The 17465-nt window shown below is 52.3% G+C and overlaps 1 protein-coding gene across 1 annotated transcript; it reads left to right on the top strand.

The window, feature by feature from the left end:
* Positions 1–3503: 3503 nt before the first annotated feature.
* On the top strand, positions 3504–16464 carry KRT79 (keratin 79). Its single transcript, XM_024257259.2, has 9 exons — positions 3504–4031; positions 6193–6413; positions 7530–7590; positions 7704–7799; positions 13504–13668; positions 13857–13982; positions 14635–14855; positions 15492–15526; positions 15795–16464. The coding sequence occupies exons 1-9, from the start codon at positions 3555–3557 to the stop codon at positions 15998–16000; spliced, it is 1608 nt and encodes a 535-aa protein (XP_024113027.2). The 5' UTR covers positions 3504–3554; the 3' UTR covers positions 16001–16464.
* Positions 16465–17465: the final 1001 nt, after the last annotated feature.

The raw sequence follows: 17465 nt of genomic DNA, 5'->3' as shown, positions 1-17465 counted from the left end.
TAATTTCCGTTTTCTTTTTTCCCCAGAGGATAGTCTTTTCTTTAGTGCTGAGGGATTCAGCCCCTTACATGGGCTTTGGCGGAGATTGTGGGCAGCACCGGCTGTTCTGACTGGGGATATGTGTTGGGTCCTTCTGGGCTTCACAAGGCTGCTTCCTGCCTGGCCTGCTATGAGTGACTCACCTCACATGGTAATACAGTTTCACATACAGCCTGGGAAGCACCCAGACATCCAAGACACTCGCTTTGGAAATGTTCCTGATGGCGGTGGCCTCTACCACGTTTTTCAGACTAAGACCTCCTTAATGGCCTTGCCCTCGGGCACGTGTCAGGTGGAGTTTGTGCAGCGAATAGGCTGCACGTGGTCGTGGGCGTGATTGTTGTTCCTTCTTTTCTTTGTCTTCTTGGAAGTGAGGACCTGAGAGGGCTAAATTGACTTTAAGGAAAGGATTACTTACAGAGGTGTGGATAGGGCTGAGGGAACAGGGATGGAGAGGCCAGGGACCAGCAATGGCAAGAAGCCGTTACCACACCTAGAGTGAGGTCCTCCCTCTCAGTGTGTCCAAGACTGAGAGGACTTGCAGTGCTAAAGCCGGGCAGTCCTGAGAAAATCAGGATGGGCTGGTCACCTTATGTAGAGCTGAAGATCAAGAGAAGCAGTGAGGTGGCAGAAGCTGTAATCATGGGGAGATGCAGCCATGTCCCCAGACAGTGGTCTGAAGTGGTTGGAAGCAGGGAGGGAGCCGGGAAGAAGTATCTGACCTCTCTCCTCCTCCCTCTGATCTCCTGCTGGTGTCTCCCTTTGGTCAACTCAACTGGAAGCCAGAGTGCCAGGGAGCAGCCCACAAGGGTCAGAGGAGGGTGGAGAATGGAACGGGAGGGAGGCAGATGGAGCATCACTGCCATTGCGGATGCGGAGACTCAACATGCCATTGCAGGGAAGGCACCCAGGCCATTCTGCTGCATAGTACGTGCTCAGTAAGTGCTGACTATAATAATGATGATAATTAGCTCAGAAAGCCCTACCCTCTGGGGGCTCCTTTGTCCCTGTAACTTTCCTATTGCTCGGCACCCAGGCTGACCCATGGTAGGTGCTAGGTTGGCAGTATCCACTCTCTTGCCCCCTCCCTTTGGTGGCAGCAAACTTCTGTCCCCTCTGCTTTTGTGTCCTGCCATCAGGGAGGGACTCTGGGCAGGTGACAGTCTCCAGAGATGGAGCCCCTCAGTAATGAGTATAGCAGCGCACAGCAGCTCTTCCTCTCTGTGGAGGGCAGGAGGGAAGGAAACTGCTCCTCCCTGGGCTGCAGAAAGAAGGTCTGAGCTTGCATGTCCTGTCTGAAGGTAGAGTGGAGAGTAAGGGCTGGTGGAGGCAAAGTGCCCTCCCAGGCTTCTGTCTGGGCCTTGGCTGTGAACCTGGGTGGGAGGGAGGCTGTCTCCAAGCAGCGAGCCGGGAGCTCCACGAGAGTGTGCCCTGGGCCCTGTGCGCCTGTCACCAGCTCCCAGCACAAAGCATGGCCCAGAGAGCGTGCTTGGTAAATGTGTGCAAGGGACTGGCGTGAGTGTCCGTGTCTGGGGTGAGGTGAGACTTGTGTTTATCGACTGCCTCTCACTCCCACCAGCCTGGCTGCCCTGTGACTCAGAGGGCTGACAACACTCCCTTGCCCAGGGGGCCCACAGCCGCATCCTGGAGGCTAGGGCCCACTCATGACTGTTTCCTCCTCCCACGCCGCCCAGGGAGAGATAAGGGAGGCTGAGAAAGTGACCTCAGTCTGGGGAAAGGAGACGAAGGTCAGTGGGAAAGGGCGGCTTCATCCAGGGATCACTTTTCCAAAGGGCTTCCATGGAGGGCCCTGCTTATAAGCAGAGGAAATGGGGCTCAGAGAAGTTTCGAATTGCCCCAGGACACACAGCTCAGTGTGGGAGACGTCTCGGCTTGGCTCCCTGAAATGCCCAGTGTCCTAACTCCAAAATCTCCTCTTGGCTATTAAGGGACTAGTTCTGCAAGTGCTCTCACTCCCATTCCTTGTGGGAGCTGGGTTCAACTTCTTCAAGCAACTGGGAGCCACTTACAGCCTCCCAGGGGCCCTAGGAGAAGATCCCACAGCTCCCTCTGGTCCTGGAGCAGGCTGTCTCTTCACTTGCCCTCCCTGGGCTATGGGGAACATGGGAGGGAGGCCAAGCCTTCTCCGTGGCAGTCCCATGTCCTCTCTGTTGGGAACCTGGGGACGCAGGCTGGCTGGTTGTCCTGCTCATCTGATGGGGGCGGGAAGCACAGCGATGCTGTCTTCGCTCCTTTTTTTCAGGCAAGTCTCTGTTCACTTTGAGCCCATCTTCTTGCTGAGAGAAGGGGGTGGGGAGGGCCAGTGTCTAAAGTCACCTCCTCAGTCACCCCTCGGCCCTGACAGTTGACGTCTCTGTCTTTGCTTGGGGCTGTGTTTGGTCCCAGCAGACTGAGGTGAATAGGAAGTGGGGGGGCCCATATGAGGTGATTTAAGGAGCTCCCCTGGCCCCTCTGAATCAGACACATGGGCTCCTGCATGTGGGGCGGGGGAAGATGGGAGTGACGGGCTGCTGCGTGGCCCTCCTGGGGCTTTTTCGGAACACCTGCTTTTTGGAGCTGTGCCTGTCTCCACCCAGGGTGGTCTGTGTCCTTGACCCACCTCCAGCTCCCTCCAAAGTGGCTGAACCTTTCTGTGGGGACTCTGCTGTGGGGTAGAGGGTCAGGGATCTCAGGTATTGGTTAAACCCCCTGCCCTCTCTTCAACCTCCATAAGAATGTCCTTTACTCCCAGGCTTCTGGGCCCTGCCTGAGGACCCCAGGCCTTTTCTGCCGCCTGATCAAGTGCCTGGGCCCCACGGTTGGGCAGGGATCCTCTTTCTGTCCTTGAATTCACTTTGCCAGCGCAGGCTCACTTCCCAGAAGGCTCTGCCACTGTACGGCAGAGGCACAGGCTATCCCCACTCTCACCCTGTCGACTGTGTCACCCACCCTGGACCTGCGAGGAGCGGTGGGCCGTGGGCCGGGGGTGGGATGGGAGCAGGCCTGGATGCTCTCTCTGGCAGCCCATTGCCCAGTGCTCCTTCTCCTACCACCTGCACAGCCCCAGGCTCTGCAGCCTTGGCTTACAACAGGGGCCTGGGACAAACCCCGTAGAACAGAGCCCTATTGACAGTGGCCACTGGGGCTGGGTGGGAGGACAGCAAGCCAGCCACTGGGTGGTGGGGGTGGCCGTGGGAGCCCGTATCATCCTGTGCCAACCGAGGAGAGCCTGGGGGCAGGGGGAGAAGGTGGCATCCTGCCTCAGACAGTCTTGGCTCAGCCCCAGCTCTGGAGCACAGGTGATAACCGGGAAGGCCCCTCCCTCCTGCTGGGGGAGAGGGCACTCCCCGTGGCCCACAGGACCCCTCCCTCTCCCCCTGGGGCGATGGGGCAGGAGTGTCTGTGGAGCTGGGGAGCCGGCCCAGTTGGGAAAAGATAAAAAGCCCACAGTGGCCCAGCAGCTCACGGCACTCCCTTCCTGCCCTCTCGTCCTGCCCTCCGGCCCCTCTGCAGCTATGAGGTCCTCCATCTCTCGGCAAACATACTCCACCAAAGGGGGCTTCAGCTCCAACTCTGCCAGCGGAGGGAGTGGGTCCCAGGCCCGCACCAGCTTCAGCTCAGTGACGGTGTCCCGGAGCAGTGGCAGTGGTGGCGGGGCCCGCTGTGGCCCCGGCACAGGTGGCTTTGGCAGCCGAAGCCTCTATAACTTGGGGGGCCACAAGAGTATCTCTGTCAGTGTGGCTGGAGGGGCCTCGTCGGGGCAGGCTCTGGGGGGCTTTGGCTTTGGCAGCAGGGCATTTATGGGACAGGGGGCTGGCAGGCAGACGTTTGGGCCTGCCTGTCCTCCTGGGGGGATCCAGGAGGTCACTGTCAACCAGAGCCTGCTCACCCCCCTCCATGTGGAGATTGACCCCGAGATCCAGCGAGTGCGCACTCAGGAGCGGGAGCAGATCAAGACCCTCAACAACAAGTTCGCCTCCTTCATCGACAAGGTGGGCCAAGCAGGAAGGAGGAAGGGAGCTCTTGGGGAAGAAGGGGACCTCTAATAGAGGGTGGGCAGGGCCAGGGCTGCTGTAGCCCACTTGTACTAGTGTGGTGGTTGATAGAGCTCTGGAGCTCTCCCGGTCTGAGCCTGGGATGCTGAGACGTGGGTGGCTGGAGACGGCCTTCAGGTCTTCACTGTACCTGTGCGGGGGGAGTCTCCAGCCTACTCATGAGTCCTGTTTGCCAAGCCCACCTTGCCCGTGTTGAAGCCTGTCCTACCACCATGATTAATACGACTGATTACACAGTAGCCTTACCTCATCATCAAAAAATGGATTGTCCTCATAGCTCCTCTTAGTGGGGTGGTCTGCATTGCCTTTTGTCATTTTACAGCTGGGGAAACGATGGCTCAGGAGTTGAAAGAGTTGTTCAAGGCTAAGAGCATGGAGCCCTGTTTGTTCCATTCTTTCAGGCTTGGAGGAGGCTTAAGGGCAAGATGTGATCAAAACACAGTTGTGTGTGTGTGGGGTCCTAGGGGTAGGCTCCCTTTCGCTTCTCCTTTTTTTTACTCTCTGTTTGAGTGAAGAAGCTCAGTTTGGGGTGGACAATGAGGAGGGTGGTCGCCAGGTCACCAAGCTCTGGGCGTGTGGAATTTGACCTGTTGCCCATAGGCGTGCTCTGAACCTTGCCCTTACCTCCAGATGGATGGGAGCAACACTTGTGCTGGGATTTCCTGGTCTGTTTTGCTGGCATTGTCCACCTCGATCCTGAGCCAAGGCGGCGGGTCATGATGGGGAAGGTCTAGCCGACAAATGTACCTTGGTTCAGTGATTTGTGTGTTTCCAAAGAACATGCACATCCCTTTTCTCCTGAGGTACCCACAGTGCTTCTATGAAGAGTCAGAAATGGTGATATTGTGCCCATTTTTGAGATGAGAAAATTGAGGTCTAGAGAGCTCAAGTGACTTTCCTAGGATGATACAAGGAGTTGGAGGCAGAGGCGGGACTGGGACCCAGGCCCCTGGACTCTGTGGTTCTTGGCACTAAGAGGTGTTACTGCTCACGATAGGCACACCTGCTGCATGGTGCTCCCAGGGCATGTGACTGAGGCCCAGGTGGTGTGGAGGTGGGATCTGGAGAGATTGGATGACAGAATATGAAGCAAGCCGTCTTGCCTGCCTCCTCACCCTCTCCCCTAGTGACTTTTGGTTTTCCTGTGGGACTGTCCCAGAGGCCAAACAAGCCAAAACCTTTCTCAGGATTGCAGAATCACAGCCTGGGAGGTGGAGGTCTGAGAGATTGTCTTGGAACCCCAGCTGGGCCAAGAACTCCCGGGGGTCATGTTAAACCCACACCATAAGCCTCCTTCTGAGTCTATAGAGGAAGGGCTCAGACATTGGTATTTTAAAAACACTTTTTTTGGGAAAAAATGTTGAATTTACAGAAAAGTTGCAAGAATAGTACAACATACTCCTGTATACTTTTTCACCCAGTTCACCAATTTTCTTAATTTATTATTATTATTTTTTGAGACAGGGTCTTGCTCTGTTTCCCAGACGGGAGTGCAGTGGTACGGTCATAGCTCACTGCAGCCTCCATCCCTCGGGCTCAAGTGATCCTCCCACTTCAGCCTCCTGAGTAGCTGGGACTACTGGTGCATGCCACTACACCTGGCTAATTGTCTTGATTTTTGGTGGAGACAGTCTTGCTATGTTGCCCAGGCTGGTCTTGAACTCCTGAGCTCAAGCACTCCTCCAGCTTCAGGCTCCCAAAGTGTGTGATTTTAAACAGTTGATTTACATTTTAAACAGATGATTTTAATGCAGAATTAGGGGTCAGAAACATAGATCTAGTCCAGTTTATGCAGGACAAGTGAGAGAGGGAGACTCAGAGAGAAATGATTGGACCAAGGTTACCAACTAGTAAACTGGTACTGCTACTGAGCTGGGCTTTTGTGCTTATTAACTTGGTAGAGTTCTTTCCATCAGATTGGACGGTCATTTCCAGCAGTCTATTCCCTTAAGGAATGCCTCCCCACAGCAAAGTGTAGGTGCGGCTGCAGCATCCCTATGGTGCCTTGGCCTTGGAGGGGAGGTGGCAGTGGACCCCATCCTTGGCTCCTCTGGTGACCGGAGGATGACGTCAGGCCACCCTTTCTGCTCTGGCTCAGGTGCGGTTCCTCGAGCAACAGAATAAGGTGCTGGAGACCAAGTGGGCACTGCTGCAGGAGCAGGGCCAGAACTTGGGTGTCACCAGGAACAACCTGGAGCCCCTCTTTGAGGCCTACCTGGGTAGCATGCGGAGCACGCTGGACAGACTTCAGAGCGAGCGGGGGAGGCTGGACTCAGAGCTCAGGAACGTGCAGGACCTTGTGGAGGACTTCAAGAACAAGTGAGGAGAGCAGGCCAGGCGGGGCCATGTGGTGGTGAGGAGGGACAGTGGGAAACCTGCCAAGGGGGCCACCCCATTCCCAGGGTCCCAGGCCCACCTGGGGGATGCGCAGACACAGCTGGCTCCCTCAGGTGCTCAGGTCCAGCACCTGCTGCCACCTGGAGAACTGGCAGGTTTGTTTGTAATTTAAAAACGTTTTTAAAGTAGGTGGAATAGTATAATGAACCCCATGTTCCTGTCACCCAGCTTTAATCATTATCGACTCATAGCCAATCTTGTTGCATTTTTTATACCTCCCCACTTCCCTTCTTCCCGTGTAGTCTTTTTTTTTTAACTTTGCCTTTTTCTACGTGCTCTGATTCTCTTGTAGTCTTGAAGCAAATCCCAGACATCTTGTCATTGCATTCACTAATATTTTACAAGTTATATTCATATATCTGCATGTGAATGTAGTTCATCTATGACTCAATAAAACATACAGTGCCATAATCACACCTAAAAAATTTTAAAACAATAATTCCTCAATATCATTAAATATCCAGCCAGTTTTGAATTTCCAGTGATCCCATACATGTCATAAATTTAAAAAATACAGCTTGTTTGACTCAAGTTCCAAATAAGGTTTATATATTATAATTGGTTGATATGCGTATTTATAACTTTTAAACACGCACATTTAAAAATGGCTTTTCCCATAAATTGACCAGGGCAATTTCTAAACCTTAAAATCTCATCAAAAGTAGTTGGGGAGGAGTTAGCTGGTTTGAATGACACTGTGTTGTTGAAAGTGACGGTAAAGGTCAGCCACTGTTGACACATCTTCACTTGTCCCTCTAAAGTCTCCTAAGGGCTTGGATCCAAAGAGATGGCAGCTCTTGATTGCCATATTATTGCACAAATTCTGTGCCTCTTTCCCTAAAATGGGGTGGGGAGAGAGAAAGTTTAAATCAAGGCAGACCCCATGTTTCTTCACTGGTTGGCTACATTAAAGAACTGCTCCCCAGAGGTGTTCTTGATCAGTGAGGGACCCATCAGGGCTTCCGTAAGGCTGAGTGGGTCCCATGCCTGAAAGGCAGAGCCAGGCTGAGCCTGGCCTGAGTCTCCCGTGTGTAACAGGTACGAGGATGAAATCAACAAGCGCACTGCTGCGGAGAACGAGTTTGTGGTGCTCAAGAAGGTGAGCCGAGTGGAGTGGGGGAGGTGGTCCTTTGGCTGCCAGTGTACTGGGCTGATTCGGGGAGAGGTGACATCCCTGGGGGCTGAGGGTCTGTCTTGCTCTCTCGTCCCCAGGATGTGGATGCAGCGTACACGGGCCGGATGGATCTGCATGGCAAAGTGGGTACCTTGACCCAGGAGATTGACTTCCTGCAGCAACTCTATGAAATGGTGAGGTGGCCAATGGGCAGGGAAAGTTTGCATACACTATAAACAGCACTGGGGGTTTTCCATGGAGGTCTGACCTGAATTCACCAGTGCAACCTCATTGGTGGAAGATGAAACCTTAACACTTTTTTTTTTTGAATCCGAGTTTTGCTGTGTTACCCAGGCTGGAGTGTAGTGGCATAATCTCGGCTCACTGCAACCTCCGCCCCCCTGGGTTCAAGCGATTCTCCTGCTTCAGCCACTGGAGTAGCTGGGACTACAGGTGCCTGCCACCAGGCTCGGCTAATTTTTGTATTTTTAGTAGAGATGGAGTTTTGCCATGTTGGCCAGGCTGGTCTTGAACTCCTGACCTCAGGTGATCCACCCACCTCGGCCTCCCAAAGTGCTGGGATTACAGGTGTGAGCCACTGCACCCAGCCTAAAACATTGACACTTTAATTAATACTAGCTTCCACGTATTAAGTGCTTTTGACGGGCCAGGCACTGGGGCAAACTTTTAACATAATCTTCTCAATAACCCCAGAATGCAAGTACTATTATTGTCTCAATTTTATAGTCAAGGACCCTGGGGCTCAGAGTTACTTGCTCATGGTCACATAACTAGGAAGAAGCACGCTAGAATTCAAATCTGGCTCTTGAACTCCGAAGTCTAACTCTTACCACTGTTATATTGCCCTCTTCCTGCCTGGTTTGTAACGGAGCAAGGGATGAGGGAGCAGGAATGGGCAGAGAGGAGGGACTGGGATTCCAGATTAGAGTAGAGGGTGAGGTTTGGGTAGATTAAAGAATCCAGGAGGGGTTCCAGGAGACAAGAGGGCTTTGGAGACTAGAGTGAGAGGGTTGAACTTAATATGAATTGACCGCAGAATCATAGACTTTTAGGGTCCTCAGGGACCTCAAGACAAACCTTCCATCCAGTGCAAGAACACTTTCTATGATATCCCTGACATAATCCTATCATATGTAACCTCTACTCAAATACTTCCTGTGGCAGTGAGCTCACTACTTTTTAGGGCAGGCATTACCATTGTTGAACAACTTTATTAGAGCACTGACTTGGATCTCCTTCTCATGACTTCTGCCCTTGACTTTGCCCAATTGTCTTCCATGTGACTTATGCCTTTCACATGACAGCCCTTTAGAAGTCATGATGATGACAGGATAAAAATCTGTGGCATGTGAGGACGTTCAGGAAACCTGGCTCTTAGTGAAGTATTCAGAAGATAGAGGGGTGGGGAGGGAGGTTCCAGATACAAACTTCTATTGATGCAGCCTAATAGTGCACTAGTTTATGTGTTGTTTTAGAAGTTGTTTCACAATGTTGGCTTCTTAGAACCCTTTCTGGACTTTTTCACATAAATCCTTTCAAATGAGACATGCATCTACTCTCCTCCAACTTCCTGTATTTGGGTAGCTGAATTTTGAAATTGGAATAGTTAACCATTCCTTCTTTCCTATGAAATGCCATTGTGGTGTCATCCCAACATTTTAAGCTATGTGGGCTCTTAGTAACTTGATTCTTTTATCCAGTGTATTAGTGATGCATAGCTTTGTGTTATCTGCAGATAGGATAAACTTTCAGTCTAGGTATTTGATAGCATCTCGGTGTAAATCATTTGTACACATATTAAGGCAATCAGGGCCTAAAACAAAGTCCTGTGGGTCTTCAGTGGTGATTTTCCAAGGGACTGTTAGTCTGTTAACCAATAATTTGTGGTTAAAGAGCCTCAGCTACTTTAAAATCCCCTTAACAGCACTGTTACCAGGATCACATTTTTCTGTCTTCTTTCAAGAATGCTATGAAAGGCTTGGTCAAACATTGTCCATGGCAGGCCTTTAGCAGTTTAATATTATAATCATGAAGGAAAATGAAATCCACTTGGTTCCACTTTTCCTTAGGGAACACATGATGGCTTCATGCCTCTCACACACATTTAGGAATTCATTCTATGGGTCTGGAGGAGGTTGATGTCAGCCTTATTTGAAAAATTCCAAATCTCTCCTGTTTGAAAATCAGGCCATTTGCTGCGTTTGGGGTTTTGGGGTCTCCTCCTCTCCATATCTCTCAAGGATGACCAGGGCGTTCCTCCCCTTGGCAGTCCCTGGAGCCTCTGAGTGTATGCTTTTCTGGCCTGGATCCCTGTGATCTCCAACAAGGCCAAAGCCTCTCATCTACCCTGTTTTGGGTTCCCATTTCCTCTCAAGCATATTTCTTGTGCTTTCCACTTTGATGACCAGTTTGTTCTTGATGGAAAAGAGGCAAATGACAAAGCAGCTGAGCGATTGGCCTTTCCTGGATCTTCTGTAGGGATCAGCCCAAAGGGACCTCCGTGTTATTTCTGCCTAGAGTTCATCTAGCAGCCTCTGACCCCTGGCTTTGGTGTTTCCCAGGCTTATCCTTGGCTGGATTGCTTGCCTTCCAGCATCTCTGCACGGCCTATCTGGATTGAACTTGCTGGGAGGTGTTCTGGGCTTCCATGCTGAGTTTTTAGGTGCTTCCCCAGTTTCTACTTTGCCAGGGTCATTGATGGTCATTCATGGTCTGGGGCCTCCTTGTGGTCCGTTAGGTTCCATTCTCTCTCCCCCTCTTTTCTGAATGTTTAGGAATTGGCTTTTCTTTGGTCTAAGGACATGACTGGCACACTCAGCATTCCTTTCCATGTTTCCCTATGCCTTGTTTATTTAACAAACATTTACTGAGCACCTTCCACATAGCAACAAAGACAAAGTCTCAGTTCTTGTGGGGCCAGGTTATCAAGTGATGAGAGCTGTGGGGGACAGGCACAGGTGCAAAGGCACATGGGGACGCCATGGCTGACTGTTCCTGGGAGGGCTGCGGAAGCCTTCGAGGGAGATGACATCTGAGTTGGATTTTGATGGAAGGGCTAGACTTCTAGAGGGGGAGCAGGAAGGACTTGGCAGCCTGGGGCCCAGCCTGTGCAGTGTCACGGAGGCATGAAGGAGCATGGTGCTTGGGGACCAGTGGGTGTGTGTGGGCACAGTTAGGTGAGCAGGAGGCAAGGGAAAGAGAGGTAGGGACCAAGCCTGGGCCCTTTCCTGTCAGAGGTCCTCACGGCCCAGCAATGCCTCCGTGGGGTTAGAAAAAAGATCAGCACAGTCGTTCCCTTGCTGCCTCATGGGCTCGATCAGTCACGGAACCAGCATGGTTCTCAGGCACCAATGCCATGGTCTGGTTTTGGCCAAGCCAGATCCCACCGCAATCTGGGGGGTGAACCACCTATCACTGGGTGTCTCATAGGGCAGGAAGGCAGCCTCCATGGTGGCCTCCCTCTGGCCTGGGATGTCTGTGGAACCCAGTCCCTCTTCCGCTTGTGCCACTTCTGCCCTCTGGCTCCCTTTACCCTTGCCTAGAAGTCTCCACTATCTTTCCCCCTTAGAGTCCCTGGTGTCTAAGGAGACACACACCTTGGTGATTCACAGAGCTCTTTCTCCTCTGATTTCACGAGCTCCCTTTCATTGGAAAGCCTGACTTTTTCTTTTCTTTTTTTTTTTTTTTTTTTGAGACAGGGTCTCATTCTGTCACTCATGTTGGAGGGCAGTGGCGCAATCACAGCTCACCACAGTCTCGACCTCCTGGGCTCAAGCGATCCTCCCACCTCAGCCTCCCAAGTAGCTGGGATTACAGGCGCGCATCACAATGCCTGGCTAATTTTTGTATTTTTTGTAGCGACAGCATTCACCATTTTTCCCAGGCTAGCCATGAACTCCTGAGCTCAAGTGATTGGCCCACCTTGGCCTCCCAAAATGCTGGGATTACAGGTGTGAGCCACTGTACCTGGCCAAGCATGACCTTTCTATCCCCTTGTTCCAGCAAGACTATTGCATCACCTCATCCATTCTTGATGCCATCCAGTGGAGAGATTTTGCCTCCTTGTCTTAAAAGTTTCGGGTTGATTTTCCTCAGGACTATGCTCTGACATGGGGCTAGAGAGAGACCCTGAGCTGAGGAGGGCAGGGGCAGGATGCTTCAAGATGATGCTGACAGTTCATCTCAGTGGGGAAGGAGACAAAGCAGCTGTGACAACACAATCTTATCTGTGACAAATAGGCCTTACGGGCACCTCCAATGGCCTTCAGAGAAGTCTGGGCAAGTAAGAATGCACTTTACTCAGCACATGCTGTGGGTCCTACATGGATCTTAAGCCCCACAACCACCACAGGAAGAAAGTATGATCAGGCCGTGTTACAGAAGAGGGAACTGAGGCATCGCAAGGCTTAGCTGCTACATCAGCTACACAGCCAGTGCGCGTCAGGCTGGGGACTTGATCTCAGGCTTGTCTATCTCCAAAACTCATATCTTCCCAAAACCCACAAGTTTTTGTAGTGACTAGATTGATTAGATCCCTAAACTCCTCATCCCACTTTTTGAAAGACAATCTAATTTAACAATCTACATCTACATCAGTATGGATATCAGTTTTCCCTTTGGTATTTCTCTTTTCCCCCTGTCTCTCTTTGTTCCTGCCTATCTGTATTTTAGTCTATGTCCTCTCAGCTTCTGATGTCAGACTCCTGGGGTTTGAAACTGAGCTCCTCACTTACTGGCTTGTGATCTGGGGCAAGTTACTTAATCTCTTTGTGCTACTGGAAAAGGGCTTATAATGAGTTAGTACCTGCCACGTGCCTAACGCAGAGCCTGAACCACAGTGATGCTAAGCATGCGAGGGTTGTTATTATTATTCTATTATAATTCCCTGGGCTGCCATGAAGGGCCAGTGTTTGAGAAAGGATGGAGACAAGACCAGAATATGGGAGGTGTTGGGTTTTAGGGGGAAGGTTCTTCACCCATCAGGGAGACTCTGGGGACTACTGAGTGAATGAATGATTTGTCAGAGCTGGAGTTTAGGGCATTCTATGGGCAGCCCAGAGCAGGAAGGACCACGGGAGAGAAGGAGGCAGAGCCCCACATGGGAGCCATCACAGTCCTGGCCCAGTGATCCAGCTGGTCCCAAGGCCAGAACAGAGATCTTTGATTCCCCATCACCTAACCTGCCATTCACAGCATCCTGAAGCCTACTTATGTGTGAAAGACGATGGTTCTAGAAACAGGAGGGCCCAAGAACATCATGAAAGTCTATACCTTTCAGTGTGCTCTAGAGGAAACCACTTGGGCTTTGTGGTGCAATTGACTGGTCCCAGGCTGGGTCCCACCTTGGACCTGGTGCCCTTGGATGCATCACTTCTCCTCTCCAAACCTCTATCCTCACTTGACCATGGTCAGGACCACTGTGGATGGTGGTGCAGTTGGTGACTTGGCTGGTGCTGGACATGATGCTTCCACCTGAAGGGGTGTCTTTCCCCAGTTTGCACAAAGGCACCCTGTGAGCCTGCCATGGGCCCACCTGCTGCACAGGGTGTTCTGAGGCCTAGAGGGGTTAGTGAATGTGCTAACACAGTGCCAGGCACCAGTGTTAGTGCAGAGAGTACACATTCTCTTTTCCCTCTCTAATCTTTTGGAAGCCTGCAAACCCATAAAAATAAATGAAGTCTGTAAAAATGGGAGCTTCATTTTACAGCTGGGGAGACTGAGGCCTTTCCTTGCAGTTTTCCTTACTTTGCTCTAGGCTGGAGCCTGGACAAGAGCACAGGCCTCCTGACGCTACCTGGGGGCCCATGTCCTTCACCCTCTGATGCTTCCTGGGGCCTGGAGCAGGAGTTCTGGTGGCAGCTGTCTCCGTTTCTTCAGGAGCTGAGCCAAGTGCAGACCCACGTGTCTGACACCAATGTGGTGCTGTCCATGGACAACAACCGCAACCTGGACCTGGACAGCATCATTGCCGAGGTCAAGGCCCAGTATGAGCTGATTGCCCAGAGGAGCCGGGCTGAGGCCGAGGCCTGGTACCAGACCAAGGTGAGAGGCATAGCTGGCTCAGGTGTGAGGCCTGGGGTCGGATCAGATCTTCTCCCATCGTGAGAGGCTTGGGTCTCTGGGAACCTTGGAGTCCGGGGGGCCAGATATGCTCAACCAGCATGGGGCCTCCAGCTGTGAGGGTGGGCTGGGGCCATTTGAAAGCTCACTGCCACTTCTTTGGTCCCCAGTACGAGGAGCTGCAGGTGACGGCTGGGAAGCATGGGGACAACCTGCGGGACACCAAGAACGAGATTGCTGAGCTCACCCGCACTATCCAGAGGCTGCAGGGGGAGGCAGATGCAGCCAAGAAGCAGGTGGGACTCTACCTGGGGGCTCGGGGGTCTGGCCTGGGTGTTGGCAGGGCCTTCTCATTGTCATCCCGAGGGGCTAGGCCTGCTCTTCTCCTGACGGACACAATAGAATGCTAGGCCATTGATCACAGGCTCCTTTTACGGGGGGGAAACTGAGGCACAGAGAGGGAAGGGGCTTGTCCAACGTCACACGGTATATGAGTGGTAGAGCAGGTGGGACAACCTTCTCCAAGGAAACTGATCCATCCCATCTCCAGGAAGTCAGAACAGGAAGTAAAGGGTTCAAGGGGCCAGGTCACAGATGCTGATGCCAACTCCATCTTGAGGACAGCTAAAAAGTGTGGGTTCTTTCACAGATTAGAATGAAGCACCTGGTTACTAATAAGGCTGTGTTATTTATTTCATCTCTTCTGAGGCATTGGGCTGATCTGTAGCAGGAGGGGTTGAGGTTAGACTTCAGTAAGGACTTTCCCAGTGGCCTTACATGATCCTGCTTGCGTAATAGCATCTCTTCAGATGAATATCTCTCTCTTCTCTCTTTCCCAGTTGGTTGGGGGCAGGGATGTGGGAATGATGATGCCTCCATGGCTTGAGGGCAGAGAGATGAATGGGATGACCCCAGAGGATGCTTCCAACACCTTTCTCCCCTGGGCAGTGTCAGCAGCTGCAGATGGCCATTGTGGATGCGGAGCAGCGTGGGGAGCTGGCGCTCAAGGATGCTCAGAAGAAGCTTGGGGATCTGGATGTGGCCCTGCACCAGGCCAAGGAGGACTTGACACGGCTGCTGCGTGACTACCAGGAGCTGATGAATGTCAAGCTGGCCTTGGACGTGGAGATTGCCACTTACCACAAGCTTCTGGAGAGCGAGGAGAGCAGGTGGTGGCCCCTCCTGCCCGACCCAGAGAGCTGCTCAGGCTGCCCTGGGGGAGAGCCCAAGGAGTCTGCTCTGGGGTCAAGAGGGAGAGGGAGGAACCAGGGAGCAAGATCCTGACTCAGGTGGGGGGATAATCTGCTTGTGTCCACTGCCTCCACCACTCCTCTCCTTGGTTGGCACAACTCTTGTTAATCCTTACTGTGGCTGACAGCCCGGTAGGAATGGAACTTCCTCTTCCACCAGCAGATTTCACCAGCAGTGGAAGCTTTGGAAAAAAATCCACCATCTCTGTCCTTAGGAAAGGCATGAAATAGAGAGAAAGTGGGCAGAAACTAGGCAGCTCTGTCTGGTCGTGGGCTTGTTTCCATTGGGGCAGGGATGCTGTCCGTAGCCCACATGGGCAGAGAGGAAAGAAAAGGGGAGGATGGGAGTTGACATAGCCTACTGGTGGCTCTGCCTTTTCTGCAGCACTGGCTTTTGGACCTGGGCACAGCCCTATACACATACTTCTCATGTTTCCTGGTCTTGTCATCAGGATTCACTGAGTTGATCCAATGTAAAGGCAGAGGGACGGAGAGGGTTTTCGTGTGGGCGCCAGGGACCACTGACTGCTCTCCCGGCCTTTCTGTGTCCCCTAGGATGTCTGGAGAATGTCCCAGTGCAGTCAGCATTTGTGAGTATTTACTACCCACTTTCTGCTCCACCCCTGGCCAGGCACCAGAACTCTGCTCAGTTTATGCAACCTGTCCCTGTCCTAAAGCATGCTCTCCTCCATTCGAGCCCCTGGAGACAGGTTCAGAGGGTCCTAGTTCTGGGCTTCTCTATCCATTTCCCATAGCTCTGCTGCCTGATTTTGTTCTGATTCCCCACTGATTTCTGGGTGTCCCCCAGCCCTCTCCTGGCATGGCCACCCTGACTAATCCAGACCCTTTGCTTTGCAGCTGTGACTGGCAACTCCACCACTGTGTGCGGAGGTGGCGCAGCCAGCTTTGGAGGTGGCATCTCCGTGGGTGGGAGTGGGGGGGCCACCAAGGGTGGATTCAGCACAAAAGTGGGCTACAGCACCGTCAAGGGAGGGCCAGTCTCTGGGGGCCCCTGCATCCTGCGGAAGACCACCACGGTCAAGACGTCCAGCCAGAGGTATTAGCTGCTGAGCCCTGCAAGGGCCCCTGCAATCCTGTCCTTGCCCTCCTCACCCCACCTCTGCTGCCCTTTCCAGCCACTTCTCAGGAGCAGGAACAGCCAGGGGACCTCAGACCCAGGGTATTTTCATACCAGACTATTTGCATCTTGGGAAGTGCTCAAATCTACTCAGGTTTTCTCCTTGGTCCTGCGGTAGGATGGGAGGGGAGGTTAAAGTTGCCAGCTTGAGTGATGTGCTTGGGTGACTTGGGGGTGACCTTTTGACCACTGAGAGGAGACTGAATTTCCCAAGCCATTAGGAGAGAGAGAAATTGGGAGTGGTCCCCAAAGACCCTTCAACCTCCCCAGTCCCCCACCAGACCCACCCTCTCCCTGAATCTACCCACATCCCCCTTCCCTGTCTGTGTCTCAATAAATGGTGCAACTGCAGCTAGCTGTCTGTGGCTGTAGTCTGTCCTGCCTGGGGAACTGAAATTGTGTCCATTGATTAACATCCTGATGCCTGACACAGCAATAATCACACACTCACCACATCCCAATCGCCATGCTTACTTAGGTACATTAGTTTGATACCATCGCCACTCCAGGGCTGTACATGGCTCACAAGAGGAGACCAAGGCTCAGAGGGAATATGTAAGCTGCTCAAGACCAGACCTGGCTAAGTGGCTGCCTATTAACCAGCCACCCCTGGTGCCTGTTCAGCCTCCCACTAACTCTGTAGGGGCAGACAGCATGCTTTGTTCAGTGGAGAGATCTTAGGCTTCAGAACTAGGCAACTTGGGTTTAAATCCAAGTTCTGCCACTTACTAGCTGTATGACCTTGGTCAAGTTACCTAACCTCTCTGAGCCTTAGTTTCCTCCTTTGTAAAAGTGGGTTGTGATAAGAACATGTGTAAAGCATCTGGCTTATAGAGGCCCTTTCAGGAATCAGGTTTCTTTGCTTCCCCACTCCCTGACTTCTGGATTCCCAGCTTATCCTCTTGGCCTCAGTGATGTCTCTCTTAGCCCCCACATCCAGTCGGCAAGAAAAATCCACACTTAATTGGATTTTGTGGTTTACATATATATTACTTTGCCTGTGACCATCACCACAGCCCTAGGTTCAATAGTGGGCACGTGGTGTTCCAGTTTACAGGTGAGGTGATTCACGCTCACAGAAGTGACCTCTCACGCTGCAGTTGTCCAACTGGCTGGAGGCGGGTCAGTAGTGTCCAGGGCTGCAATTTCAAGCCCTCTGTCCTGTCACCCCAGAAGCTACCTCCGTTCTCCTCCTGCCTCCATCACTCGCCAAATCTTACTGCTCCTCCCTCCGTGCGTCTCTTGGTATCACCTCCTTTCCTCTTCATCTCCACAGTTCTCTACTCTGAGTCTGGACCCCACCCCTCAAGCTGTACCCAAGTGATTCCCCAATTGGCTGGCCTCTCAACCCTGCACCTCTCAGGCCCTCCCCACCCTGCTACCAAACCAGT

The sequence above is a fragment of the Pongo abelii genome, chromosome 10 (assembly GCF_028885655.2).
Source record: "Pongo abelii isolate AG06213 chromosome 10, NHGRI_mPonAbe1-v2.0_pri, whole genome shotgun sequence".
Taxonomy (NCBI): Eukaryota; Metazoa; Chordata; class Mammalia; order Primates; family Hominidae; genus Pongo; species Pongo abelii.
The sequence above is the reverse complement of the archived record's forward strand: the minus strand, read 5'-3'. Positions and strand labels throughout refer to the sequence as shown.

Bases quoted from the DNA above. Each gene is read 5' to 3' on its own strand.
- KRT79 (XM_024257259.2), top strand. From the start codon at position 3,555: ATGAGGTCCTCCATCTCTCGGCAAACATACTCCACCAAAGGGGGCTTC. The intron at 13,983-14,634 runs GTGGGACTCTAC...TCCCCTGGGCAG, and splicing joins CAGATGCAGCCAAGAAGCAG to TGTCAGCAGCTGCAGATGGC. The intron at 14,856-15,491 runs GTGGTGGCCCCT...TGTGTCCCCTAG, and splicing joins CTGGAGAGCGAGGAGAGCAG to GATGTCTGGAGAATGTCCCA.